Source organism: Vanessa tameamea, chromosome 23 (genome assembly GCF_037043105.1).
Source record: "Vanessa tameamea isolate UH-Manoa-2023 chromosome 23, ilVanTame1 primary haplotype, whole genome shotgun sequence".
NCBI lineage: Eukaryota > Metazoa > Arthropoda > Insecta > Lepidoptera > Nymphalidae > Vanessa > Vanessa tameamea.
This window is the reverse complement of record NC_087331.1, coordinates 4,016,185-4,044,107: the sequence shown is the minus strand read 5'-3', so window position 1 is coordinate 4,044,107 and position 27,923 is coordinate 4,016,185. Positions and strand designations below refer to the sequence as shown.

At 32.3% G+C, this 27,923-nt stretch overlaps 2 protein-coding genes across 2 annotated transcripts; one reads left to right on the top strand and one right to left on the bottom strand.

Moving 5' to 3' along the window:
- Nucleotides 1-492: 492 nt before the first annotated feature.
- Nucleotides 493-16,526, top strand: LOC113401932 (structural maintenance of chromosomes protein 4). Its single transcript, XM_026642010.2, has 24 exons — nt 493-937; nt 1,523-1,714; nt 1,987-2,163; nt 2,478-2,582; nt 3,141-3,328; nt 3,469-3,609; nt 4,345-4,513; nt 4,927-5,039; nt 5,631-5,843; nt 6,080-6,202; nt 7,007-7,124; nt 7,402-7,604; nt 8,357-8,541; nt 9,038-9,161; nt 9,835-9,976; nt 10,625-10,753; nt 11,274-11,431; nt 11,877-12,015; nt 12,414-12,593; nt 13,001-13,183; nt 14,070-14,199; nt 14,947-15,064; nt 15,561-15,744; nt 16,245-16,526. Exons 1-24 carry the CDS (start codon nt 650-652, stop codon nt 16,404-16,406), a joined length of 3,864 nt encoding a protein of 1,287 aa, XP_026497795.2. The 5' UTR covers nt 493-649; the 3' UTR covers nt 16,407-16,526.
- A 3,899-nt stretch (nt 16,527-20,425) lies between these two features.
- On the bottom strand, nt 20,426-27,707 carry LOC113401935 (UBX domain-containing protein 6). Its single transcript, XM_026642015.2, has 9 exons — nt 27,436-27,707; nt 26,833-27,167; nt 26,603-26,730; nt 25,265-25,406; nt 24,868-24,962; nt 24,122-24,275; nt 23,649-23,806; nt 23,081-23,210; nt 20,426-20,766 (listed from the first exon to the last, which is right to left on the bottom strand). The coding sequence occupies exons 2-9, from the start codon at nt 27,082-27,084 to the stop codon at nt 20,491-20,493; spliced, it is 1,335 nt and encodes a 444-aa protein (XP_026497800.1). The 5' UTR covers nt 27,085-27,167; nt 27,436-27,707; the 3' UTR covers nt 20,426-20,490.
- Nucleotides 27,708-27,923: the final 216 nt, after the last annotated feature.

Here is a 27,923-nt window from a genome sequence, read left to right as displayed (position 1 = left end):
TGACTACTTGACTTAAGGTTTTGATTGATAATATAATCTATGCCTTGTGTAATTCATTATTGAATTCAATTATATATTAGGTACAAAACTATGGTTTTCTTTTGAATGAAATATTTCATATTACATTAAGGGTTTGGCGCCAACAATTGGGTTTGTATACTTACGAAATCATAAAAAAATATTTGATAAAAATTAATAACTATAAGTTCAATAATGTACAATAAATTCACTTATATATTACATATTTTACTGTAGTAAACAATCATACTCAGAAGTACCAAATATATAAAAATTATTAAGTAAGTCAAATTATCGTTACTTAAGCTATATACACGTAATTTTAATAGACGAAAACAAAATCTAATATTAAATTAATGTAACTAAAAGATTTAAATTACAGTAAACATTTTAGTTATATCAAATATAACACTATGATATATTTAATATTTCTGAACAAAAAACTTTCGATGGTGATCAATCTGTCATTTTTCAAATGTCAACAAAATTGAAAAATGTTTAACCGCGTTTTCGGCGTAAACGTTTGTTGTGTTTAAACTTTTATTTTTGTTTGAATAATTTTGCTGTCTGACTTGTGTAGTAATTAATAACGTTTTAAGTTGCTTCCAAGAACTATTGATCAATTATAAAAATGCAGAAAACAAAGAAGAAAAGGGGAGAAGAAGAACCTATGGAAGTTGATGAAAATCCGAGTTCTTCCAGCCATCAAAACGGTAATAATGACGATGAAATTGGAGAAATAGATCATATATCTGATGATGAAGAAGGTGGAGTACGTATAGGCGATATCTACATACCCCCAGCGCCGAAACCAGCTTTAACATTCGACACAACTGGACCAAGATTAATTATTACTCATATTGTTAATGAAAATTTTAAAAGCTATGCAGGTGTGCAAACGCTGGGCCCCTTTCACAAGGTATTTTTTTAGTATATTTATTTTCATAATTAATAGTAAAGCAATAAAGACTTAATTTTACATAAATCCTACTAAAACTTAAAACAAAACATGTCACTGACCCAATACAATAAACTTTTCTTTTATTATAAATATGTAAATTTTTGATGATTGTTGAACAATGTCTGAATGACTTAATGGATTGGTATTTAGAATATTCCAATCAAAGAAGGAGTAAAGATAAACAAACCCTGATTTACCTATTTCATGCGATTTTCGAAAAGCTCTGCTATAATACTAAAACTACAAACAGTTGTAATGAATAATATCTTAATTTATAATATTACACAATTCCACTTCATTACATATATCCAATTTAATTTTGATTCCAAAGTTCTAATTACAACTTCACTGATATTCAAAACACAATTTTTTCATGAATCCATAATGATTATTTAAAAAGTCATTCAATGACATAGTGTTGGTTGTATGATATTCATTTTTATTTACTCCTGTGATTTTAATAGCCTATATAAATAACAGTAATTTTTTTAATTATATATTTATTATGTGGATGTGAATTCGCTAATATTTTATGATTTACAGAGTTTCACATCTATAATTGGACCAAATGGAAGTGGCAAAAGCAATGTAATAGATTCTATGTTGTTTGTATTTGGCTATCGAGCTACAAAAATCAGATCCAAGAAAATATCTGTTCTGATTCACTCATCTAGCAAATTCCCAAACATAACAAGTGCGTGTGTTGCTGTACACTTCTGTCGGATTGTTGATGGGGTACGAAGACATTCTATTTAAATTTCTTTATCATTCAGACTACACAAATTGCTAACTGTTTGTATACATTCACATGGAGGTGCTCTGTTATGGTCAAATAATAAAAGTTTTGACTCATTCATTTTTCTTATGTATAATAAACTGATATCAATCATATTTGGTTAAGGCCTTGGTCAAAAAACCATAAGGCAAATGTAATGTAAGCTTACTGAACTTATGTATTTTAAAGTAATGTTTAAAATGTTTAGTGTAAAAAAAATTTTTACTTTCAGGATGGTGAAGAATTTACAGTAGTTCCTAATAGTGAGATAGTTGTATCTCGAACGGCATTCAAGGATAATTCCTCATATTATACTTTAGATAAACGCCGAGTGCAATTTAAAGAAGTTGCTAAGATGTTACGTTCACATGGTATTGATTTGGATCATAATCGTTTTTTGATTTTGCAGGTGAGTTAACTTATGTTGATAAATATTTATATTATGTATTTTATAGAGACTAATTAGAGATGAAATACAAAGATATTTAGAGTTGTAATAACTGTAGACCATTTTATTTTTTCTGTTCAATGAACTTAGAGCTCATGCTAAAAAAGTATTAATAAATATGATATTTTATACCGGACAGGATTATTTAGATGATAAAGAATTTTAGTATTGATGTTAATATAGGATACGAGAATTCAATATTTATTAACTTGATATTGTATGTATCAATGGCATAATGTAAAGCAAAACAAGCCAATTTTAAACTTTTTTTCTAGGGTGAAGTAGAACAAATAGCAATGATGAAGCCGAAAGGCTTAACAGAACATGAATCTGGTATGCTTGAATATTTAGAAGACATAATTGGCACATCCAGATATAAGGTAAGCTCAAATAATAAAATGAATATAATGAGGTAAAAAATGTATACAAATGATATTATATTTCATCATCGTTATTCCCTCAGAGCGAATATAGTAGGCTTTTTGAAAACAGGCTCGAGAGGAGTAGTTGCACAAAATAGCAACAATAAAAACATACAACACAATAGAACTGATATGGTCAGTGCCCATTAAAGCTGTTGAACATATTCCTTTATTTTGTATAATATAGGTAGGTGGACAGGCAGTTGGGCCATTTGATGATAAGTAGTCACCACTGCCCATAGATATTGGTGCTGTAACATAATTAGCCATTGTTTACATAGCCTCTACCAACCTTGGGAACTAATATTTTATGTCCCTTGTGCCTGTAAATATCCTGGCTTACTCACCCTCCAGACTGGAACACAACAATACTAAGTGTTGATGTTTGGTAGTAGAATATCTAATAAGTTGGTACCTACTCAGTTGGGCCTGCACCAATGTCTTTGATTCAGTTAAAATATAAAGGTATTATATATTATACAGATATATTTTTTATCTAAAATTAACATTAAACAGGAACCGATTGAGAAACTCGCCATAAAAGTGGAGGAATACAGTGAAATGCGTAAAGAAAAACTCAATAGGGTTCGCCTTGTTGAGCAAGAGAAACAGAAATTAGAAACACCAATGCGGGAAGCAGTTGAGCTGATGAATTTAACCAACGTTGCCCTGAGGACCAGGAATACATTGTTGCAAAAATATATGTAAGTTTTGGTATTATGTAATTATCTTAATCGACTATGTCATTATTAAATGTTCCAAACTGTAGTAAGACTAATAAAATATAGTAAGATTTAGAAGACGAAACCATTATTACGAATAAAATAATAACGTAACATTACAGACACGAAACAAATAAGATAATCGAGAACAAAACTAAGGAACTAGATGAACTTAAAGACGTATTAACTAAAATCGATGAAAAATTAACTAAACTTAAAGAAGAATTGCAGATAAAAACCACAGAGTTGAAAAATGGTACACAGTAAGTTCATATTATTTATTTATAACATATAATTAATTTACAATAGGCTAGTCTGTAATTGTCATAGATCTACGGCAGATATACTATATCCCGTATATGGTGTATGAATAATCTTTGAACTAAAACCTTTGAGGTATATAATTAAAAGGGATTATATTAATAGTAATAATTTTATTTAAACTATGAAATTTATTTATATTATGAATACTATACTATAAACTGGCATACAAATCCACTTGACGGGAAAAGCCAAATTTGACAACTAATTGACGCGATATCATTGGTCGAGAGCTTGATTAATCTATGATATTCACTATGGATTTGCGAACGAATGGCGTTTCGAACTTTTAGGAAACTATTATAGTAATTTAGGAAGTAAAATTAAATTGGAAATAAGTAGTTAAGTGTAATAGTGTTGTATTATAAATAAAGATATATTTTATTAACTTCTAGTAGTGCACAATATAGCTGATTAATATACATGAATCTAAGGTTTGTTTATCTTTTTTCCTAATTCCATTGGAATGGGCTATAGAGAAAACCTGCATGTGTTTGATTAAAATGTGCCATACGTATCCTATCCTCCCTTTATTATTAATTATCTCTACTTATTATAAAAAGAGCTAAAATTTGTTTTGCGAATGTCTATGTGCGGAGATGATCACTTACCAGCAGTAGTGGCAATTGTGCCCGTAATCCTAAAAATGCTTAACTTATCCTTATATAATTTCATAGAAAATACGACGATCTCCAAAAGAAAAAAGACGAAATTGGTGAAAAATTGCAGACAAGTAAAAGAAAGACGGTTACAGTACAAGCGGATATCTCACAGTCGAATAAGAAAAAGAAGAATCTGGAACAACTTCTTGAACAGGAGAGGGGAAAGTTGATCGACTTAGAAATGGTATGTGTGTCTTGTATTTATATGTACGTTATTGATTAATAAATTTCGATACTGTTTAATCATGTCTGTTCATTCGTGCTCAGCAGTGAGGGAAATTTGGTGAGGATATCCTTCCAACAATTCTCATAAAAGCAGTGTAGTTGAAAAAGTCCACACCTCCTTTAAAAGAGAGGTGGACTGTTAGAGTTGTACTTTGTTTGATGTTGTTGACTATATTCTGCGTCTGTACGAATGCGACGGCAATAATCGCGAGTGACAGAGACAGGCTATGATGATTCAACGTACGAAATGTTCGGCTCCGCGACAAGAATTCACAAGTGTTAAAGAAGTGTGACGTCATATCGCAGGAACTAGTGACTGGCAAAAGTCGTGCTACTTAATATATGTTTAGTTTTGTCTATGGTTTTTTTTAGATACCGGATAAAAATAAACGCGAGATTGAAGATTGTGAAAAACTATTGGACAAACATAAGGAAAGTAAAGTCAGTGCTGATGAGGAGCTGCAAACTGTAATGGCGGGTGTTCGGTAAGTAAATAATATTTTGAATGTTTTGCCGACAGTGATGATGTACTTCTTTTGTTTTCAAAGGCGTACTACGTGTAAAATCATATGTACTCGTACCCTTTTCGTTTGCTAGGTATTAATAATAATAAATTCTAGTATTCTTTTATTTCATGATTCGAACTTCGATTTTTATAAAAACACTGGTACACGCTTACCCTATTGCCTCACTTCTATATTTCTGATGGGACGGTAATTTAACGTGGCAGCGCGCCTTCGTCAGTTTGCCTACACATAATATGAAAAAAAGCAAGAAATATCTTCTCTTTTACACCTTATTTCAATCACAAGTGGGGAAAAAATATTTGACAGCAAATAAACAATATTTGACAGCAAATTGACGCGATATCATTGGTATATTCACTATGGATTTGCGAAAAAATTGCGTTTTGAACGTCGACGAAACTGGTGTAGGAGTTTTGGAAGTAAAATTAAAGTGAATATAGGTAGTTAAGTGGATATAAGTACAATAGTATTGTATAAATAAAGATATTTTACCTTTATTCCTTACTCGATTAGAATAGGCTATAAGTTGGTTAATAATACATTTTTCAGGTCAAAAACTCAAGGACTTCAGGAACAAAAGGATAGATTACAATCAAAGCTGATAGATTTGAAGAAGATAGTGGATGAAGCCAATAAGGAGCACAAGTTAGCTGATTCTGAACTAAAGATATATTTAAGTACGGAACTGCAGGAAGTTGACAAGTATGAGAAGTTCAAGGAAGCCTACGCGAAGGCAAAGAGAGATTTGGAAGAAAAAAAATCGTAAGCTTTTTTTTTTCTTATAGTTATTGTCTTTAGTTGTAAAATTATGTATTCATTGGCGTATAATGACGATTACTATATAATAATATAGTGCGCTGTATGAGAATGGTATGGAACTCAAAACATATCGAAAGTTTTAGTTCTGGAGCGAAGGAGCATTAGCAAAACATTTCTGAAAAAATATTATATTATTGTATTTTTTAATGTAAATTTTTAATATTATTTTTGCGTCTTAGATTGAGAGAAGACTTGTCATCAACGATACCAATGCAAGAGAATCAGCTGACCGAAATACAAGCGAAACTTCAAGCTTTGAAGGACGAAGAAGCAACAATTTCCAGCGAGGCTAGAACTTTAAGGTAAAATAATAATAGTAATAATAACTATACTCAACTGACGAAGGCTCAAGGACAAAACAATCCCGAACTGGTTAGAAAAATAATAGAAGAAAATTAAACATAAACAAATGAAATAATCACTTCTACATATATATAAATGAAGAAGGTGGCTAGGCCCTGTTTAAGTGCTCCTACAGTATTGTTAGTGCTTCTCTACCTTATTAGAGTTTGCCTTGAGGGTTTTCGTTTAAGGTAGGTATGTGTTTATTAGTCACCAACGCCCATATACATTGGTACTGTAAGAATAATTTAACAATCGCCAATGTGTGGAGCAATTTTGGGAACTAAGATGTTATATTATGCTTGTAGTAACACTGGCTCACTCAACCTTCAAAAAAGTACTAAGTATTGGTTAGATGGTACAATATCTGTTGAGTGGGTATACCCAGACAAGGCAAAGTGTCTTAGGGAACTGAGAGTCTCAACCCTAACTACGCACATTATCGAGCCCTGTTTCAATTAATCAATTTTTTTTTTATGATATAGGTATGTGGACTGGCAAATGGGCCACCTGATGGTAAGTGGTCATAACCAACCATAGCATCATCAGCACTGTAAGAAATACTAATCATTCCATACATAACACCAATTATGTTTTGCCCTTGTGGCCGCAGTTACACTGGTGTTGTTCAGTAAATTATAAATTTAAATTATGTAAAAAATATTTCAATGTATTATTTAAGTTCATAGAAACTAACCATGAGCTACCTACTACTAAACGTGACCTTGAATTCATCACCTTGAAGTCATAATTATTTTTTACAGAGCTCAGTTAGAAGAGTCACGTCAAGCGATGAGTGCTAACAGGTCGCGGGGTCGGGTGTTGGACTCACTAATCAAGGAGAAAAACGCTGGTCGACTACCCGGTATATTTGGTAGACTGGTGAGATACAATATAAAACTATTTTATAAATTGAAATAAGATCAAACTTGAATGAAGTATAATATATTAGACTTTCATATACTTATACTCGGTTTCGCCCGCCTGTTAGGTTATAAAAATGCATCACTTAATATGGCAATACTTAATATTTGCTTAACATAATAAAAATAAATTCAATGAGAATGTGTCTTGTCTATATTTTTGTGTCAAAACTTTTTGTCGCCCGCTTCGCTCCCTTTTAAAGAATCGGTGATCAGATACTATTATTATATTTCAGGGCGACCTCGGCGGTATAGACAATAAATACGACGTAGCGATATCGACGTGCTGCGGAGCGCTGGACAACATCGTGGTGGACACGGTGGAGACGGCGCAGGCCTGCGTGGAGTACCTCAAGCAACACGACATCGGACGAGCCACCTTCATCGCGCTCGACAAACAGACTCATTTGATACGACATTACCAAAATAAACTTACATAGTAAGTATTGTGAAGCATTTGTGGCTACCAAAGTATTATAGTAGATAAGAACTTGTTGAAGCTCGAGGCTGTTTATGTGTGTAAGGGGGTCGTTTGGCTATGTCATTTTCCCCCATTCCCATTTGACAATTTAATCATAGAATGAAAGTAAAATATAACAGTTTGTGATGTAAATAGTAATTATTAATTATTATTAATATTATCAAATTATTACATAAAATAAATAGTTAGTATATTTTTGTATAAAAGTAATATTTCTGTATAAATATGAATAGACCTATTCACTCTCGAAGGCGCACCGCTCTATGTTAAGTTATCGGGTTTGTTTATGTTGTCTCTACTCCTAGTCTGACGCACACTGTGAGACATACCCGCACACACGCATATGTTATAAGCACGAGTGTCATTCAATCATCTAATGTACGCTGATAGTTATTTTATATGGAGGGACGCGCCTTCGTAAGTATTTACATCTACGTAAGTGTAGAAATCGGACAGGATAGATATCATTACACAGATTGTGCAATGTCTTATGTGTGTGGGTTATGGTAACTTGTCAAGATGATCTATTTTGCTTGTCTGTTTTCCTGAAACAAATTGAATTAATAATATATCTATATATACGTATTTATAATTTTCTTAATAAGATGATTATAAATTTAGCGTTTACTTCTAATACTAATAATGTTTAGTCCTAAATATGGTTGAGGATTTATAAAAATAAATATTATCCAATGAATTCATTTTTTCAGCCCAGAAAACGCACCGCGTCTCTTCGATCTGGTGAAAGTAACGGATGAAAGAGTGCTACCGGCGTTCTACTATGCGCTGCGAGAGACGCTAGTGGCGAAGGACTTGGAGCAAGCGTCCCGGATCGCTTACGGAACCACGAGATATCGAGTCGTTTCCCTGCAGGGAGATGTCATCGAAATTGCCGGTGAGGGAACGAAAACAAGACATTATTATCGCTGGGTCCTAATATCACATAACCCGGTCTTCCCCTATGATCCGAGTATCTTAAATTATTATCCCCCGCCTCGAAGAAAAGGTAGCTAGCTTAGGAGGCAAATTCCTAGATTTTGGGTTAAAATACCGGGTCACGCTAATTAAAGTTACTCGACCTTCTGACAAAAAAAATATCAGAAGCAGATTTGAGTTGGTTGGTATCATAACTGCCAGTGGATACATTTGAAAGTTTCAATTATTAATTAATCAATACTAATATTATAATAGCGAAAGTAATCCTGTCTCTCCGTCTGTCTGCCAATAATAATTTTGTCGGTCTGTTTCTCTGTCTGTCTGCCTGTCGCTTACTCAGTAAGCTTGCCTAACATCTGACGACCGACCTCCAAACCGCAAGCGAATTGGATCATTCAAACCGCAGTTCCGTGTATGCCCTAAAACCTCTAAACCGACCCGCTACCGTCCGGCAGGCACGATGTCGGGCGGCGGGCGCAGCGCGATGCGCGGCCGCATGGCGCGCGCCGCGCCCGCGCCCGACGCCGACCCCGCCGCGCTGCGCGGGGCCGAGGCGCGCCTGCAGCGCGTCGACGCCAGGTGCGTATTGCTCGGGGGCCGCTCGGGGGCCGCTCGGGAGCCGCTCGGGAGCTATCGGTGGAAGCCCTTGGGCGGGTGCCACTCGCTGGCTCGTTATCGAAGCTAGTTACAAATCTAGCTCCTAGTAAAACATTACCAGAACTCGTCATTTCAAAAATATTGTTTATTGTAAAATAATGGCTACAGGGTTCGATTAATAATTACAAGTAACCTTAATTTTCTATACTACAAGTAAAATGTTATATTGAGACAATACGTGTGATTTTAATTTTGTCTTTTAAATTTCAGTTACTCCAAAACGATTTCAAAAATATGTTATTGCACTAAAAATGTAAGATCAATTAGTTATTAAGCAAAAGTTAGTGATTTTTATTTTGTACTGTATTTAATTAAGAGTGCGACTTATGGAATGAGACACTGTAACAACAAGGGACAGAACATGTTAGTTCCCAAAGTTGGTGGTGCATTGATCATGTAAAAAATTATTAATATTTCTTACTTTCTTACAGTCCTCGTTTAAATTAGTGGTGTTGTATATAGTACTGGAGCAACGTGGTAGAATATGTTCCAAACCCTCTCCTGAGGAGAGGGAGAGGAGGCCTTAGCCCAGTGGTGGGAAATTTACAGACTACTAATGTATGTAATGTATTAGCATTGTTATTTATGATTATAGATTAAACGAACTGCGCAGTGAACAAACGAATCTAGAAGATTCTCTAGTGTCCGTCCAGAGGAGCACGCGCGAAGGGAAGACATCGCTACACAAGTTGGATATAGAGTTGAAGAGTTTGACAGAACAAGTGCCCACTTTAAAGGTATGAATTTCCAATAATAAAGCAGAATAATATTCCACAGCTGGGCAAAGAACTTCAATCTTAAGGAGAAGGCTTAGAGTTTATTTTAGTTCACTGTTCTATTGTGACATATAACTTATCATGTTAAAGAAGCAAGTGTGATTTTCTTTGTACATTGTAATGAGATTTTCGTTAATGTGTGTGTACGTGTATCTAATATCGGTAACTGAAAGTCCGTTTTATTCTTTTATGTGCTCGAAGGAATCGTTTTCATTCATAAGCAAGCCTTATATTTTTTATTTTGTATATATTTTGTTCCTGGTATATAAAATAGAGTGTTAAATAAATATTGTAAATTTAGCCCGGTTAGGACGCCTGCGTTTACCCATGATTGCGGGTTCTCAGGTATGCACCACTGAATTTCAATATGCTTAATTTGTGATTATAATTCATCTCATGCTCGTGAAGGAATATATCATCAGAAACTACTGAAATGTGTCGACTTTCAATTAAATTCGCCCACATGTATATCAATCATCCCTGATTGTAGCAGCGCGGTGGAATTAACCCCAAACCGTTTCCCCTAAGGGAGAGCAGGCTTTAGGCTAACAGTGGGACCTGTACAGTGTGGTACTTTACTTTATTTTTAACGTCATTATTTTTTTTTAGAATCAAATAAAACAGCAAGAAGGTAAAGTCGCTTCGAGTAAAGTAGACAAGAGACGTACGGCTAAATTGGAAGAGAATTTAAAAAATGCTGAAGAGAAGTTGGAGAAAGCGAAGCATGATGCCGGAGAAGTAAGTTATTTCATTGGTTTAGTACTGTTTAGTACTTTAATTGTTATCAATGAAATATTATTTTCATTATTTGATAAATGGGCAAATACATTTTACTTCCTTACCTAACTTTACTTTAGGCAAGGCAATAATATATCGGACTATGAGCTGATTTAATTATTTATTGCTTAAAACCTATTTTACTTATTTTAGTTTTGAGCACTAAAAATAATTTTCTATTACATTTATATGAGATAGAGAAATGACAATTTGAATGTTTTTTTTTTAAATTATTTAATTCAAAATCTCAACCACCACAGACCTGTAGTCTTTGGCTTTGGTGTATCCTATAATTTTATTTTTTCAATGAATTTGGTGTAAATTGAAGAATTAAGATTTTAGAATTACTGATAACTTTGTACAATTTTAGTTATAATCCAAAGCTTATTACTTTTTTTGACTGTACACATCTAATGTTTTATTTTTAAATTTATATAGATGACATACTGTGTGCCAGTTTTCTTATGAAATATATTTGTAGGTAGAAAAAGAAGTGCAAGGCGTCGACGTTCAAATATCAGCGGTAGCGGGTAACAAAGTCAGGGATCTACAGAAGAATGTCGATGAATTGACGAAGAAAATCGACAAAATATCAACGGAGATCACTAAATTACGTGTCGCGATCAATACCAGTATAAGGTGAGTCGATGTCCCGCGGCGAGTGAGTGAATCGCTTTTTAAGACTCGGTCGTCAGGCTTTAGGTATAAAAAAGAAGCCTATGCCCTTCCATGCTAAACTTGGTATGAACCAAGTTCTATCAAAATCGGTTTAGCAGTTTGCGCGTGAAAGAGCAACAGACATACAGACAGAGTTTTTATAATAATATTATAGTTTTAAATTATATAATTTTAAAATATCACTATAATTTTTAATTGGTAAATTTTAAACTATATATTTATTCTTGAGGTTCTGCAGTTTTTTTCACATTTAGCGAAAGGTCCTCTTGATATTATATTTATAAATCGTTCTGATTATGTAGTGTGTTATGTATAGCTTGACGTTTAAATTTGCTCGACTCTGCTAGTTTCATATTTGTTATAATAATTTAATAGATTTAATTTATTTAACGGTAAATTTTTTAAGGAATGCTAAAAAGTCAAAGGACAAAATCAATCAAATGGATGCAGATCTGAAGGAAACGGAGAAGAATTTAGAAAATTTAAACAACCAGAAGAAACAACTCAGCCTTGACAGCGCGCAGATGCAAAAGGAATTCGAGGAGGTAATATTTGTATATATTAAACTTCGATGTGCGAGTTTTCAGAATTTGATTCAACTCTTGTCAGTTTCCTCGCGATATTTTTTTTCTCGACCAAGCACATGATGACCTCGACCAATTCCTACAGCATTATATATCTATTTTAATTAAAATTTATAACAGGCACAAGGAACATAACATCTAAAGATTGGTTTAACATTGACATTGTAAAGAATTGTTTATTTTTCGTATAGTGCTAATATCAATGGATGGCAGTGACCACTCACCATCAAATAGTTACGCTGTTATGTTTGCCTTCCTTTATTATAAAATTTAACAATATATATCTATCAGAAAGCATGTTATTATCATTTGTCGTGGTCGACCGTTATAACAAATTTATAATATTTAATGTTTAACAGCTGGAAGAACAAATTAACGAAGGGACGGCCGAATTTTCTGGTCTTCGACAAGAAATCGCTAAACTACAAAGCAAAGAGACCAAGGCGAAAACCGAACGACTCGAAGCGAATAACGCAGTCACCAAAATGGAGAAATCTGTCCAAGACTGTACAACGAAAATACCTATGTGGGAGAAGGAGGTATGTTTGCGCTTGAAAAATATAGTTGTCTCTTTCTGATGTTGATTGTTGGTTGAAAGATATCTGTTATTGAGGTTTCGTTTGTTTCATTTAATAATCTATTTTAGAATGGAAATGGAATAAACAAACCTTAGATTTACGTGTTCCACGCGATTTTCTAATAGCTCGGCTATATTCTGCTCTACTAACAGTTCGCGATGAATACAACACTTAACTACTCATATCAACTTTAATTTTACTTACAAAGTTCCGATAACAGTTTCGTCGACGTTAAAAATGCAATTCGATGTCAAATGTTGTTTATTAAGCATTTGTTCTCTGGTGGTTAGAATAGACAACATATATCTACCTACTAAAATACACTCCTTATTTGTTCGATTATTCCAATAATTGGTATTTAATTCCAGCTTACAACAATCAAACTTGAAGATCCGGGTCTCGATGGGGTCCCGGGCATCGAACGGCCGACCCCATTGGTTCGTCATACGGCTGATGAACTTGAAGAGGCTCAGGTCGATGAACTTAGGAACAGACTGGCAGCGCAAAAGGCCAGAATTGGTGAAAATAAACCGAACGTACAGGCGATACAGGTATAATTCAATGAAAGTGTCAGACAAAACACTGAAATATTGAAGAACAATATAGTTTGTATAATAATATAATATATTTTTACATATTGCCAATGTCCCTGGATAATTTACTTTAAAATGATATAAAAGAGGGTTTATATACTGTAAGATTTGTACTGTACTCATACAACAGTCGAAGTCGAAGTTTAAGTAGAAGATATGCTGTAACTATTATGCTTACTAATACTAATATAAAAAAATCGACCGTAAAGTACTTCGCATCATGAGTCGTGCAATACAATCTACATGACTTTTTTTTAGTTTAACGGAAGGGCTTCATGTAAGCCCGATGGGCGAATGTGTGGTGTTATGCGAATGGGTAGAGTAAGGAATGAATACATAAGAGGAAGTTTGAAAGTGGCACCGGTAGCCGAGAAGCTACGTGGGAACCAGCTGTCATGTTATGGGCATGTTATGCCGAGGCATGAGGACCATGTTGTGAGGAACGTCTTAAGCATGGCCGTGGATGGATATAGAGGTAGGGGACGATCAAAGAAACGATGGATGGATTCTGTGATGGATGATATTACTGGAAAGATCTAGAAAGAATGTTACTTGTGAGATGACGTCAAACAGAGAATTAGAGAAGAAAAAGACATGCTGCGCAGACCCCAAATAAAATTGGGATAAGGGCATGATGATGATTTTGTATTCTGGATTGAATTATCCAGGAGGCCTTATCATATGACCCATTAGTAACAATCAGAAGTGGTTACTAAATGTTGTCATGTTTTCTCTTTCTTGCAACTCAATTTATGAGTCTCTCTCTCTTTTATACTAAAACATAAGAATTTGAGGTGTATAGTTTTGGTTGGGTTTAACCATATTTCTCAAAATTTGTTACTAGGACTACAGGACTAAGGAGGAGCTATATCTCAGACGGGCAGCGGAACTAGACGATATAACGACGAAGAGAAACGAAATGAGAGCTCTGTACGATCAGCTGAAGAAAAAACGGACAACTGATTTCCTGTGCGGTGAGTTATTTAAGAGAGCACATTCTCGGACAAAAGCTACTCCAATGGTCTACTACCAGTAAAGATGAAGTAACCTTAAATTTATAGAGTTACATACTCAGCTATATTATGCATTACAAACAAGGTAGAATCATATATCTATAAGTACCATACCAAATGTAATCAATTTCGGTTCAATAATTTGGCCGTGAAAGAATAACAGACACACAGAGTTTCTTTCGTTTATATAATATTAGTATAGATTACATTATTCAATATATTTTTAGGGTTCCGTACCCAAAGGATAAAACGGGACCCTCTTGCTAAGACTCCGCTGTCCGAGCGTCTGTTACCAGGCTCACTAATAATCTCATTAACCCTGATAGTTGACAGTTGAAATTTTCACAGATGTTTTATTTCTGTTGCCGCTTTAACAACAAATAACATGCAATAAATAGTTTAGGGGCTCCCCTGCAATAAAAGTGATTTTTTGCCATTTTTATAAATAGGGAATAATGGTACTGAATCATTTGTGTGCGAGTCCGACTCTATTCGGAATCGAAATTAAACAAATAACTGTATTTGTTTAATTTAAATTGTTATTATCTACACACACATTCATACATAATACTAGTATTGAAAACTCTTTATGCCCGAAAAATGGCATCCGAAATACATCTGTTTTAGTAAAAATATTAAAGTTATTTACTATTGTAAAAATTTCGGTATTTTTGTTTGGTTAACTAAGTTAGGTATCATTTGCTTTAGGTTTCAACACAATAACGAGTAAATTGAAAGAAATGTACCAAATGATAACACTCGGAGGTGATGCTGAGCTGGAACTTGTCGATTCATTGGATCCTTTTACGGAGGGAATTATTTTCAGGTATTTAATATTTATTTTTAATATTTTTGGAAACTTCATTAAAATAAATAGCCGTTTTAAGTAACCCGTGCTTATAACAGAATACGTATAAACCTGTTTCGTTATACTTCAGTTCTAAATTAAATCTATCGACGACCGTTTATTGAAATATTACATTAATAATGGTCCAATATGGAGTAGTTACAACATAGAAAATACGGTAACTAAAGAGTACCTATTATCAGGCAAATATCATGTGCATACCTACATCACAAACAAACCCATACTTCAATGGGCTATAAGACCTATGCCCCGTTATTAATTAACTTAGCCTTCAAAAACAAACGTTGACGTTTAGTAATGGAGCTACTGATGAGCCAGTGGCTCCCAAACAACCACATCTACACCAATCATTACTTCTAACCAATAAACGTTCCAATGCATATCAATAATTTATGTTTAGATTAAATTAGCTGTGTATTCAAAAGTTATAAATATTTTTAATTGTTTGTTACAGTGTACGGCCACCAAATAAATCGTGGAAGAACATATCCAATTTGTCTGGAGGGGAGAAGACTTTGTCGTCTCTGGCTTTAGTATTCGCATTGCATTATTACAAACCGACGCCGTTATACGTAATGGATGAAATTGATGCCGCTTTGGACTTTAAGAATGTGTCGATAGTTGCAAATTATATTAAGGTATTTTTTTATAATTATAATTTTATTACCATGCGTCATGATGAGATGGACTGTTACATGATCTGCAGTTTTTTTTTTTTTTGTAAAGTACGCAGTAATCGATCACCGTCTTTCATAGACGTTGTCACCGTAAAAAATATTTTTCTGTCAAGAATTATATAAATATTCTCAGCAACAAACCGCAGAGAGGAAGTTAGTAGAAAGGAAATTGGTTAAACTCTCGTACCTCAGATATGACGTTAAGTTGTCATATAATATCAGAATAACAGTGAGGTTATACTGTTACATTTATTGGAGTTACATGTATAACTAACTTATTTAATGTGTGGTAAAGTTAAATGATTAAGCTTCTTGTCAGTTTTTCTCAGCAGAATCTACCATCCCAACCGATGGTAACGTTACATTTAAAATCCTGTAATACGTAATCCTTCAACTTGAAAAAATATTTGATTTGAAATTTTAAGTAAAAAGTAAATCATCATTAAAATATTTTATTACAGGAACGCACGAAAAACGCACAGTTTATCATAATATCTCTAAGATACAACATGTTTGAAGTCTCCAACCGCCTCGTCGGTATATACAAAACTGAAGATTGCACCAAGTCAGTTACAATAGAGAACAAATTGCCTGAACAAACAGCGACGGACGTCATGACTTGAATTTCGGGGTCTTAGGAAGGCATGTCTTAACTATGAAAAACCCTGTGCGTGTGAATGCTACCGACAAATATCCGACGTCTATTTTCAAGGAACTATTCGTTCTGCTTACTTTGCGAGAAATGTCTACGAGGCGAAAATTCATTAGCGTTCCGATATAAAGTCGTAGCTCAAAAAACGATCAGTTACAAAAAGTAAATTTGATATATTTTTTGAATAAAACTTCTTTCTTAATTGTTTAACCAAATTATTATATCTGAAAATCTATTTAATAATTATGATGTATGAGATACTTTTCTAAAAGTATTTAAATAACCCACCAATGAAAGAAGCATGAAGTCGTGTAGCGTTTGTAAAAACACAACAAATATGTGGGGGTGTTGTACACCATCCCTTTTTTAAAGTCGTTTAATGAAATATCCATTATACGAACTTGTATGACGCCATTCGGTACAAAATATGATCGTCGCCATAATATGATTTATACTGCGTTTTTTAGTTGGCTTTTCTTTTACTCAAAATAATTTCTATTAATTGAAATACAAAGTACCAAGATTCAATATCAATATTGCAAATGGTAACTTTTTTGATACAATTATTTAACTTGGAACATATATTAACATTTCGTATAGACAATTTCCAAAATGAATGATGAACAAGGTCACTTGAATTATTTGATGAATACTGAACGCTCATTGGTCGCCGATGACGTCATAGCTCCGCATTATCCAATGACCATTCAGATTAAATAGCTTTTCAGAAATTAGAGGTTAATAATATATTATGATGGATGGTAAAATTTCATTTAATTCATTAAATTATCTGCAAATAATTCAATTAATTTGATTCATGAATTTGTAATTGTCATTAAAAATGCGTGTTTATTTCAGTTTTGAGTGCTGCCATTGTTAGAGTACATTGTTTAGGTTATGAATAAATTCTAGAAGTATACAATTTTATAAATAATTTCTAATTTCCATAATGCATATGTTTTTGTTGTTTTTTTTATTATTTTCAGTATATGTAAATAAATGAATGATACTGAATATTTATATATTTATTTAAAATTCCCCTTTCATGCGGCCAAAACCTTAATCAACAATTTCATTAATTTAATTTCTTATTTGGATTGGTTGTAGTTGTGAGAAAGCCAATTCTGCTAGACGAAAATCTATATTATTATAAACGACTTACGTACAAAAGTAACTCTTGGAGTCTCTGTTATACTTTCATGGTCGAAATTGAAGAAATTTCGAATGCAACAAGCTTGAACCCCGGACATAGGCTACTTTTTGTACCTAAAACACTCGGGCAAAAATTAATGTAATATTTATGTTAATATATATATTATACATTTTAAGTGAAAGTAAAAAATGAAAGTCCGTAACATATATACTGTTTTGATAAGTAGCAGTTGTTAAAAATTTAACAGTAATATTTATATTGTATTACATATTCTTATGAAATCAAATAGTATAAAAACGTAAAGTACATTGTTTTTTGCCATACTTTTTATTGTTTTACAATGAAAAAGATAATTAAGATATTCACCACACAAGACCGTAGGGAGACCGATAAATAAAATTCATTGTTAACATTTATTAAATTTATTTCACATGAGTGAACCACATATATACATACAGTATAAAAATCTTAAAACAAAAATAAATTATGATCGTCTCGTGTTTTTTAATTATAATTACAAATCATAAATATATTTTCATAGAGGGCTCAGTAAAAGTTGGATATATTATATTTGTAAGTTACATACATACTAATGTTTTCCCTCTGTGCGTTCTTTGTAAAATGTTACAAAATATTTTATACCACAAATGTGTTTGTAATAAATTCGTCATCTGTGATTTTTTTGTTAGGATTCAAATTTTACATTGTTCAGTTGGTACATTGAAAGGAAATTTGAAAAAAAATAGCGTCTATTACGAAGGCTGGTGAGAGGGAAAACTTAGTACGTCGACAAGAGGACTAAAGTAAGAACAAGTGCATCTGTAAAATTTATTTCACGAGTTAAAGCGAAATAAATACTGCCGACACAAGAAAATACAAGAAATGTTCCTTCTTAACAACAAACAAGAAAATATTGTATCACAAATTACATCATATTTTTATTTAGCCACACTCAACATTTCTTACCGACATATATTTTAAAGACTGGAAATATAATTTTTAAAAGTTTTTTAGCGTAAAAATTGTACAATATTTGTAATTTGAATATGGCTAATAAAAGCATGTGCATTCTATTTTCTTCGATACTTTCCACCAAAGTAAAAAAAGATTAATAATATAAAAAAATTCGTAAGCATATAAGCATCACTTTTAGAAGAAAATTGTCGATAAAAATGATAATAATTTTGAAGAACAGTGCGAAGTGATATTAGGAAGTGTATAGTTGTGAGGAATTGTGCAAGATATTTAGGAATAAACGCTAAACAAACGTCCGAACTTTCGCCATTACAACTATACCTTTAAATATATTGTCACTACAATTCTAAGCTGAAGAATTCAAATATTATGTTAAATCAACAACTTTGTTGTCTCAATAACATTAATAAATTATATAAATAGTAATATGAGCTAGATAACTATTATGTTTATCATATTTTTTTCTATCACATAATTCCATTAAATGTATATCAATATATCAGTGAGGCATATATTAAATGTATGTTATAATGTGTTGGCTATTGTTAATAACAATTCACAAAAGTCGTCACATATAATTTTTTTTATTATTTTTTTAAACGTATCTTTTTGACGTGAATACGTTTAAAAAGAGAATACAAGCTGCAAATTTTATTTGCTCAAAATTTTAATAAAATGAATATTTTACCATAAGATTGTCCATACAATCTTATGGTAAAATATTAATATATATAATAATATTAGTATATTACGTGAATGGTCACGTAAAGGTTTATATGCAAGTTCCACATTTGCCGCATATACTGATTTAATTTTACTTTAAAACTAATGGAAAAGTATTTTATTCGATATTTAAATGCACAAGTACTGATTTTTTTTTTTATTTTGTTTTGTATGACATAAATGAAAGGTTTTTACATTCAAGATATATCCACATGATTTGAATTTAGAACGTATTCACATCAATTCCTAGCATTTATTTTAAACTATAATATGACCAATATATGTATTTGTTATTATAAAAGAAATATATTATTGTCCAGGCTACAATGTGTGGAACCGACTTAATAAAAAGTAAGACAGTCTTATATAAGCATAACTGCTAGCTGTTATTACAAAAAAAACTTAAAAAAACTAGTGTTGTGTGCATTCAAACTATCGATAGTATTTTTATTGAACAGAATTTTGAAAGTAGTCAACATAATTTTTAAATAAAGAAGTATAACAGAAATGCAATGGCTGATCAGCCTTTATTCCATATTAACAAAGATTTGTTCAACAGCTTCACTTCTGCAATACTTTAATTGGGTATTTGACTGAAGTATAATTATATTCATTTATTTCGACTTTTAATCATTTGTATGATATATGATACAAAAATGGACGCCATTTTTAAATTATTAACAATTTATATCAAATTCATTAAAAGGTATAAAATGTGGCGTCACTAAACAATGCATTTCAAATGTTTGAGCCGTAATAATGAAAAACAATGACAACAGACTACAAATTAAATTAGGTTAATCAGCTGTTTGTCTTAGAGATAAATTTAACATTGTGACGTCACATGCGTTTGGGAATTGTAGACCTATCAGCAATTTAAGTTTAAAAAATATACAAAAAAAAATGTTTTAATTATTATGAAAAAACTTAACATTCATTCTTATATATATTTGGACTAAATCGGTAGTTTGAAATCAGATTTTAAATATATTTTCGTCGTATTTTTTCATCGATACCGCGGTTTTATTGTTATTTAAGACTTCATACATTTATGACAAGTATAATGTAACACTTATCATAATTATTTATGTATTTATTGAAAATATATATATTTAACAGTATTTTCTTGTCTTTGTGAACTATATTTGTTAATCTACGTCAAATAATGTTCTTATAATTGAACTATCGATAGTTTTCTAACACATTAAATTTCCTGCACTAAAACCATTATCTCTGGTTTTAAAAACACGTCTTTATTGGGACTACTATTAATCTCTTCGATAACGGAAGAGTGCCAGGCGAATGTGAGCACTGTGGCCGGTACGAGTCGAAGATCAATAAGTGTCTTATTGGCATCCTCGTCCGGGATAAGTTTATGACCAGTTGGAGTGTTGAGGACGAACGGCAGACCGCTGTGTTCTAAGTTTTCTTGGACAAACTCGTGGATTTCATTGTAGCGTTCGTAGACTGAAAATGTGCCCTGTTGACAAAATTTACATTGAAATTAGTTTCTTAATAAAATATATAGACACTTTCTTGCCAGGATTACTTATGATTAGCATTTATATTAGTATTTAAACGATTATTCGCATATTCAATACGTATTTAATTTTATGAATCAATTACTTTATTTATTATTACGTATATAAATTCACAATAGTCATCAATATCGATTCGTTACTATAAATCGCTGAATTTACTACAAAAGAATAAACAGAAAGTCGGAAATTAACGTCGTCGCCTACGTGAAGCGCGCGAAACCTTGAACGTAACCGTCGATACAAGATGGCCGCCCACGCTAGCACGTTTCACCAGAGCGCTGTCTAAATCCAGTTGACACTCTAAATCCGATACATATAAATAAACAAGATGGCGGACCATGCGCCGTCAAATAAATTAAGCCATAAAGAACTAAAAAATTCGAATCATGTCCTAGCTTTTATTCTGAAATATATTGGACCAATAAAAAATAAAAACTGTACGAATAGATGTTTTGTTTAATGTAAGCAAGCCGGCTGTTTCAAGTGGTCGCCAATAGTCGTTGGCGTTGTGAGAAATATTAACCATTCCTTACACCGAAAATATATCTAACCAGGACGGACTTGCACAAAGCACAAATATAGTCAATAATATTCGTGTTATTAGAATAGCTGACATATTAATATACAATTTGTTATAGTCGTCGGGCCATAAACGACAATAGCGATAAGACTGCCTTGCGCGTCGTCCGAGTCATAAAGGAAGATAAAAAATTAACTAAAATAATATTCTAAATTTAAATCAGTAATGAATTCAATGTGCCTGTGTCGTCAACGCATTAATTGATACTCCTAATAATATTTGGCTTTAGAGCCAACACAAAGAAATAATCAAATACCTACATTAATTAACTTAGCTGCAGGACATTTTTTTCATTTCATTAATTTACAATATCCCTAAAATATCTTGCGGCCAAAAAAGGTCAAACCTTGCCTTTTCAAACTATTCCTTCTCAAATTATTAACTGAATATAATATCCACTGAAGTCAAAGGTGACTGCGGGGAGGGGGTGAGTCGTTACGACGTTGCCGTTTTTACAGGTCATTAAACTAATTTTGCAAATGGTGTTTTACTTTGTTTACTTTCCGTGAGAATTATTTTGATCGAAAATTTCACTCTTTTAGTACTCATCTATTTGTTTTTTTGATATTTTTTTATCAGTCTTATGTTAAAGAGCATTAATCGTAGTTTCACTTAATGCGATGACGCCGGCGCCACTCTGTATACAAAAAATCTTAATAGTGACAGTAATTGATAGTTTTATTACGCACATCATTATGATAAAATTTCTCTATAATTATGCACATCATTACGGTGCTCTGTGCATCTAACGAGAACGACTACTATCAAATAATTTTAAAAACATGATTTGAATTAGAAATATTATTTTCCATATTGGTAGCTTGCATGATTAGCCGACTGTAATGTCAGTGGGCTGATCACGTATGTCAAAGGACTAATGACTGTTGGAGCAGATAAGTCCTAGAGTGGAGACCGCGGATCGGCAAACGCAGCGTAGGATTCCTCAGCCAGGTGAACCGATGATCTGAAGAAATGGCGCAACCCGACTGTATGCGGAAGGAAGGAGTATGGATGATGATGATGATGAAGATGATGATGATGATGAAGATGATGATAATTATGATGATGATTATTATTATTTTAATGTTGTTGATGATGATGATGTTGATGATCATGATAAAGATGATGATTATGATGATGATAATAATTATGATGATGATGAAGATGATGATAATTATGATGATGATGATGATGAAGAAGATGATGATGATGATAATAATGATGATGATGATAATTATGATTATGATGATGATTATGATAAAGATGATGATTATGATGTAGATGATTATGATGATGATAATAATTATGATGATGATGAAGATGATGATAATTATGATGATGATGATGATGAAGAAGATGATGATGATGATAATAATGATGATGATGATAATTATGATTATGATGATGATTATGATAAAGATGATGATTATGATGTAGATGATTATGATGATGATAATAATTATGATGATGATGAAGATGAAGATAATTATGATGATGATTATTATTATTATTTTAATGTCGATGATGATGATGATGAAGATGATTATTATTATTCTGATGTTAATGATTATGATGATGATGATGATAATTATGATGATGATGATGATAATTATGATGTTGATGATGATGAAGATGACCATGATGATTGGCAAAAATAAAACAGATATACTAACTTGCAAGAGAATCCCATCAGGAAAGCGTATTCTAATGATTGCGAATTTGTATTTCTTCATCTCCCGTAACTCGTCCTTTTCCCTCATCGCCTTAGTACGTAACATCTGACTCCTCTCGATCGCTTCGGTCCTGGTACATGATTTCACATTATGTAATTATTTTCATCAATTTATCAATAAATAGTTTTCGCCCACATTTTAGTAAGAAAGGGGGGATCGAAAATTTTAGATACAAGAAAAGCCTTGGGGATCAAGCTTCCTTCATATCAAATTTCATCAAATTCAGTTCAGTAGTTTTGCCGTGAAAGCGTAACAGACATACAGAATTATTTTCGCATTTAAAATATTTGTATAGATCATTGTTTGCTTAACTAGTTTTTATCATTCATCTTCTGCTTACCGCCAAGGTAAAGGAATACATTGTGAGGAAACCTGCATGCGTTGCGTGTAAATCTGGCCGACATATACTGCATCAGCATGGTGATACATTTTATGTCCAAAAAGAGAGGAATTCCTCTAAATTCCGCATTAGTAACATGATTAATATTATAATCAAATAAATACATACCTCAACTGATGTTCCCTCTTGAGTTCCTCTGGGGTGAGAGCATAAAATGATGGAGGGAGTTGAACTTTGTTAGCAGCCTGTGATGGTAACAACACTTGTAGATTCCTGTCGAGTTCCAGTTGTATCGGTTCCGCTGTGCGAAGAGCCTCGATTAACGCCTGTTGAGATTTACATTATGTACTAGTTTCCGCTACCGGACCGGACTAGAAAGAGTTCGAGTGCAGGACCAACGGCTTTTCGTGTTTTCCTGAGGCACGAAAGTGTAACACTGCAAATTCCCACTTCCTCGTCATAAAAACTTAACATTAGTTAGGTTTAGCTAGAAAGGTCCCAAGTCCCTAGGAATCGGATTATGTGGGATTCCTACCCACATCGGAACGGATCGGGTTGATATAAAGCATCCGCTAAGAGCTAAGCTAGATTAGCTAAAACAGTAATGAAGTCAACTTCTAATTAACACATAAATAACTCACGATCAAACTCTCAACGGACGGAACATTTTCTTTTACAAACACAAGGAAGTCTTCTTCAATACCATCTGCATTAGGTAGTTTCTGTTGGATAAAACCCGCTGCCAGCAGTAACTCCATAGATCCTTCTATAGGTAGAACTCTTTCGTTGAAAACTCTAGAAATAAAAAACAAAATTACTTATACTTATATATTAAAATAATAATATATTATATTATTTAAAACAAAGGAGCAATGAAAAACAGCCTGTATATGAGACAAACACTGCTGGTAAAATTATTGCATACCTTTTAAGCAGATAATTTATGTCTTCTCTACTATGCTTTTTTTTGTGATATAAACATATGTATATATTAATTTAATGCTAATTTAAAATCACATTTTGAACAGGTTTATAAAAAAAAATGACTACATTAAAAACTCATTGTAAGGTTTGGATTTGAATATACAAACCTTGTCTTGACATATATCTCTATATATCTATGCTCTCATCATAAAATATTTCCGTTTATAAAATTCAAGGTCTTGTACGCTAAGTAGGTTAAATGAATAAAGTGTATTTTAAATAAGCCCAAAATATTACAACTGCAATTATTTATTAGTTTGGACTTCTTACAAAACAATGTTAGGTAGGTAACCTGTATAAGTCAGGTTTATATACTACAGATTTATTCCACCCAAAACTTCTCCCACCTGGGGTGGTTCTTACCCCGGGCCAAAGCATATACAAGCCTACTATACTTATTTACCTGTTAGACATTCGAATCTTCTGATACTTTTCCTCTTCTGGGTATGTTACAATATTCTCTAAGTACTTGCACAATGTTTCAACACATGTATCGACCTAAACAAAAAAAAAAAGAATGTTACCAGTCAAAACAATACATTTTATTTGTACTAATTAAAAACATTACCAAATTGAAATATAAATAAAGGATTAACTTGAAGTACATATACATTTAATAAACATAGACAATTACCTATGATTGATGAAAAACAAAAACAAACTCCTCAGTAAAATTATATGCAATTAACAATCTGTACAGAATTCCTGATTGGCTTAATTAGAACTAACATAATATTCAAAAGGTGCACAGATATGTTAACCAGGTTCTATATATCACTAGTATATTTATACAGGTTTACCTTTTCTCTGTTACTATTACATGATTGTATGATGAGACAGGCTGTCAAGCCTCTCTCTTCCTCTAATTGCTCATACAGGAATGTTTTGATGTTTCGTTTCCATTCATCTCGGGGTAGGATGTCGTTACTTATTAGAGGGCATCTGTAAGAGGATTCTTTTATTAAAAAAATAACATAACTTCTAATTATTTATATAAAATCATGTACTAATGTTTATTAGCAATATAGTGTTTATTAGTATTCCAGGTCATGATCACATCGTTTTTTTTTTTATTTTGGAACCCCATTGTTAAGTTATGAGTTTGTAAAATTTATTATTAAGGGTACGGTATATTACAGGCAAGTTGTATGACTATCCTAGTAATGTGCAAAGTATTTTAATTATTTGTACTTGAGTTCCAGCTACCTAAAAATTGTATAACTGTAAAATGCGCCCTGAATGTTGCACACCTGGCAGCTGGCCAATACCAATTTTTTTTCACACCTACATACATTCTTTTCTGCACTTTAAGTAAAACTGTAGACATTCATATATAGAGTAATAAGTTTAATTAGTAAAATTCTAGTTGTTAAGCAGCTCATTGATCCTATTTAACATTGAAAAGACACATCAGTGAGACACAGTAAAAATATCAGAAGATAAAGGTTACTTGTAGGATAATAGTAATCTCGAGCGAAAATCTGATTTGACATTGATATGAATGTACAATCATTTGAGATAAATGTCACTTTATTATTTATAAAGTATGATCTGTTTTTCTGAAGAATCAAACATTGTTATTATTGTACTAGGTCTGTACCCGATGGAACATTTCATAAATATTTGTAATTTATGGTTATCTGTTTCAACTAAATCGTAATTTGACCAGCAAACCCCACCATCAAACATTCTTTTATTAATAAACTAAAACAAAACACAGAAAACTTATTGAATCGAAGTTTGTCATTAAAAATAATGCTAGAAATATAGGAATATGAAATTATGTAAAATTGTGTTTCATCTTATTCAAATATGTTTGTACAAAACTTCACCACAAATTACACCTATGTGGGTGTACTTTCAATGAACAATATACCAAATATTGTTAATAGAATATAAAATTAAAGTTCAGTTCTAACCTAACCTAAACATTAATTTCCATATGAATAATATATTCCATTGAAAAAAGGCAGACAAACCTACATCCTCTTAGAGGATGAATTTTGAAAAATTCTTTCCTAGTGCTCATCTACATTGTATTTTCATTCTGTTCTAACCGCCAGTTTAGTCAGTAATTTAAAAAAAAAACAATTAGATCATTTCTTTGAAATTTTAGTTATAATAAATTCAATACTTACTTGAAATAAACACCAGAGGCAGCAAAGTTTCTGATTGCTTCATTTTCTGTTTCTGCTTTCTCTTTGGGCACGTCTGTCGTTTGTGAGTTACACGCCTTTTCATTTTCTAGCTCTTTTTTGACTTGTGCCTTAAATGGATTAACTGGATTGATATATTTTACATAAAAGGAATAAAGAATAAAAATTTAACCATAAGCCATAAATAATTTTACTAAATATATGTCAATTACTTTTATTGCTGCTAATGAAGTGTTAAAGGCTGGATTGTCTCTTGTCTGTTGAAGTCTTGACAGCGCAGCTTCTGCTGCCACCTTACTCTCTTCCGACAAGCCTGACCGCTTAACGACTGGCAATTCTTTCTTGGAATTATTCGATGATTGACTGCTAATTGTTGATTCACTTAGCTTATATCCAGGACCAGCTAATTTGAACTTTGCATCGGCTTTCTTCCTTTGAAAGAACTTTTTTATTTTCTCTGCCATTTTTTATATTCTAGGAGTATGTTCTTTCGGTAGTTTTAGCTTCGATACACTTTCTTTTAATTGCTCAATTGTAGCTGAAGTAGCTGCCAGAGTAAATTTTAATATTTAAAAGGGCTTAAGTCATTATATAGATACATGTTTGGTATTAAGAAAATATTTAATTAATGATTGTAAACAATAAAATGGAAAGCAAACACCATAAACATAGGATTAAAGCATATAAATATTTGAAGAACAAAATAAATCAACAATTTAAACTATTATGCAATTCTCTTTCACCATATGTATATGTGTATAAGTGTAAATGCTGACACAAGTTAGACATTGTTTAAATCTCATATTGCGACTTACCTGGTTTCATAAACCTCTCAGAGATACGATTACCATACACTCTCCAAGAAATAAATATTAATAACAAAGTAAATAATAAAATTAATAAAAAAGTCTTTAGCAGTAAAAATTGAAACTCATTGAAATAAAAAACCTCTGCTATTCCTTCATAGAATGATAAATCACTGAAATTCACGAAAGTTTTCGGTAAATTTTCGATCGGCAAAGATGACACGCACGATTCAAAAAAGTCTTTTGCGAAGCCCAAAGTATCCTCGATTTGAAGATACAGAGCTTCGTAAAGGGTCGAATTGAAAACCGCGTTATCAAACAAAGACATTACATGTAATTTTTAAGAGTTGTAATGAAATTTAAGAAAATAAAATCAACATCGCATATGTCACGCATTTTTTGACAGCACCGAAGATTGGCAATCAAGGCTGCCAACTGTTATTGGTTAATTTGCATATTTAACAGGCTCATTCAAATATCTGAATAAATATAGTCTT

What these genes read in the sequence shown, in the direction of transcription:
- LOC113401932 (XM_026642010.2), top strand. Translation starts at nt 650, where the DNA reads ATGCAGAAAACAAAGAAGAAAAGGGGAGAAGAAGAACCTATGGAAGTT. An exon ending in TTGGCACATCCAGATATAAG is followed by an intron (nt 2,583 to 3,140) that starts GTAAGCTCAAAT and finishes AACATTAAACAG; the next exon opens with GAACCGATTGAGAAACTCGC. An exon ending in ACATTGTTGCAAAAATATAT is followed by an intron (nt 3,329 to 3,468) that starts GTAAGTTTTGGT and finishes GTAACATTACAG; the next exon opens with ACACGAAACAAATAAGATAA.
- LOC113401935 (XM_026642015.2), bottom strand. Translation starts at nt 27,084, where the DNA reads ATGGCAGAGAAAATAAAAAAGTTCTTTCAAAGGAAGAAAGCCGATGCA. An exon ending in GTAATAGTAACAGAGAAAAG is followed by an intron (nt 24,963 to 25,264) that starts GTAAACCTGTAT and finishes TTTTTTGTTTAG; the next exon opens with GTCGATACATGTGTTGAAAC. An exon ending in CGTCCGTTGAGAGTTTGATC is followed by an intron (nt 23,807 to 24,121) that starts GTGAGTTATTTA and finishes AAATCTCAACAG; the next exon opens with GCGTTAATCGAGGCTCTTCG.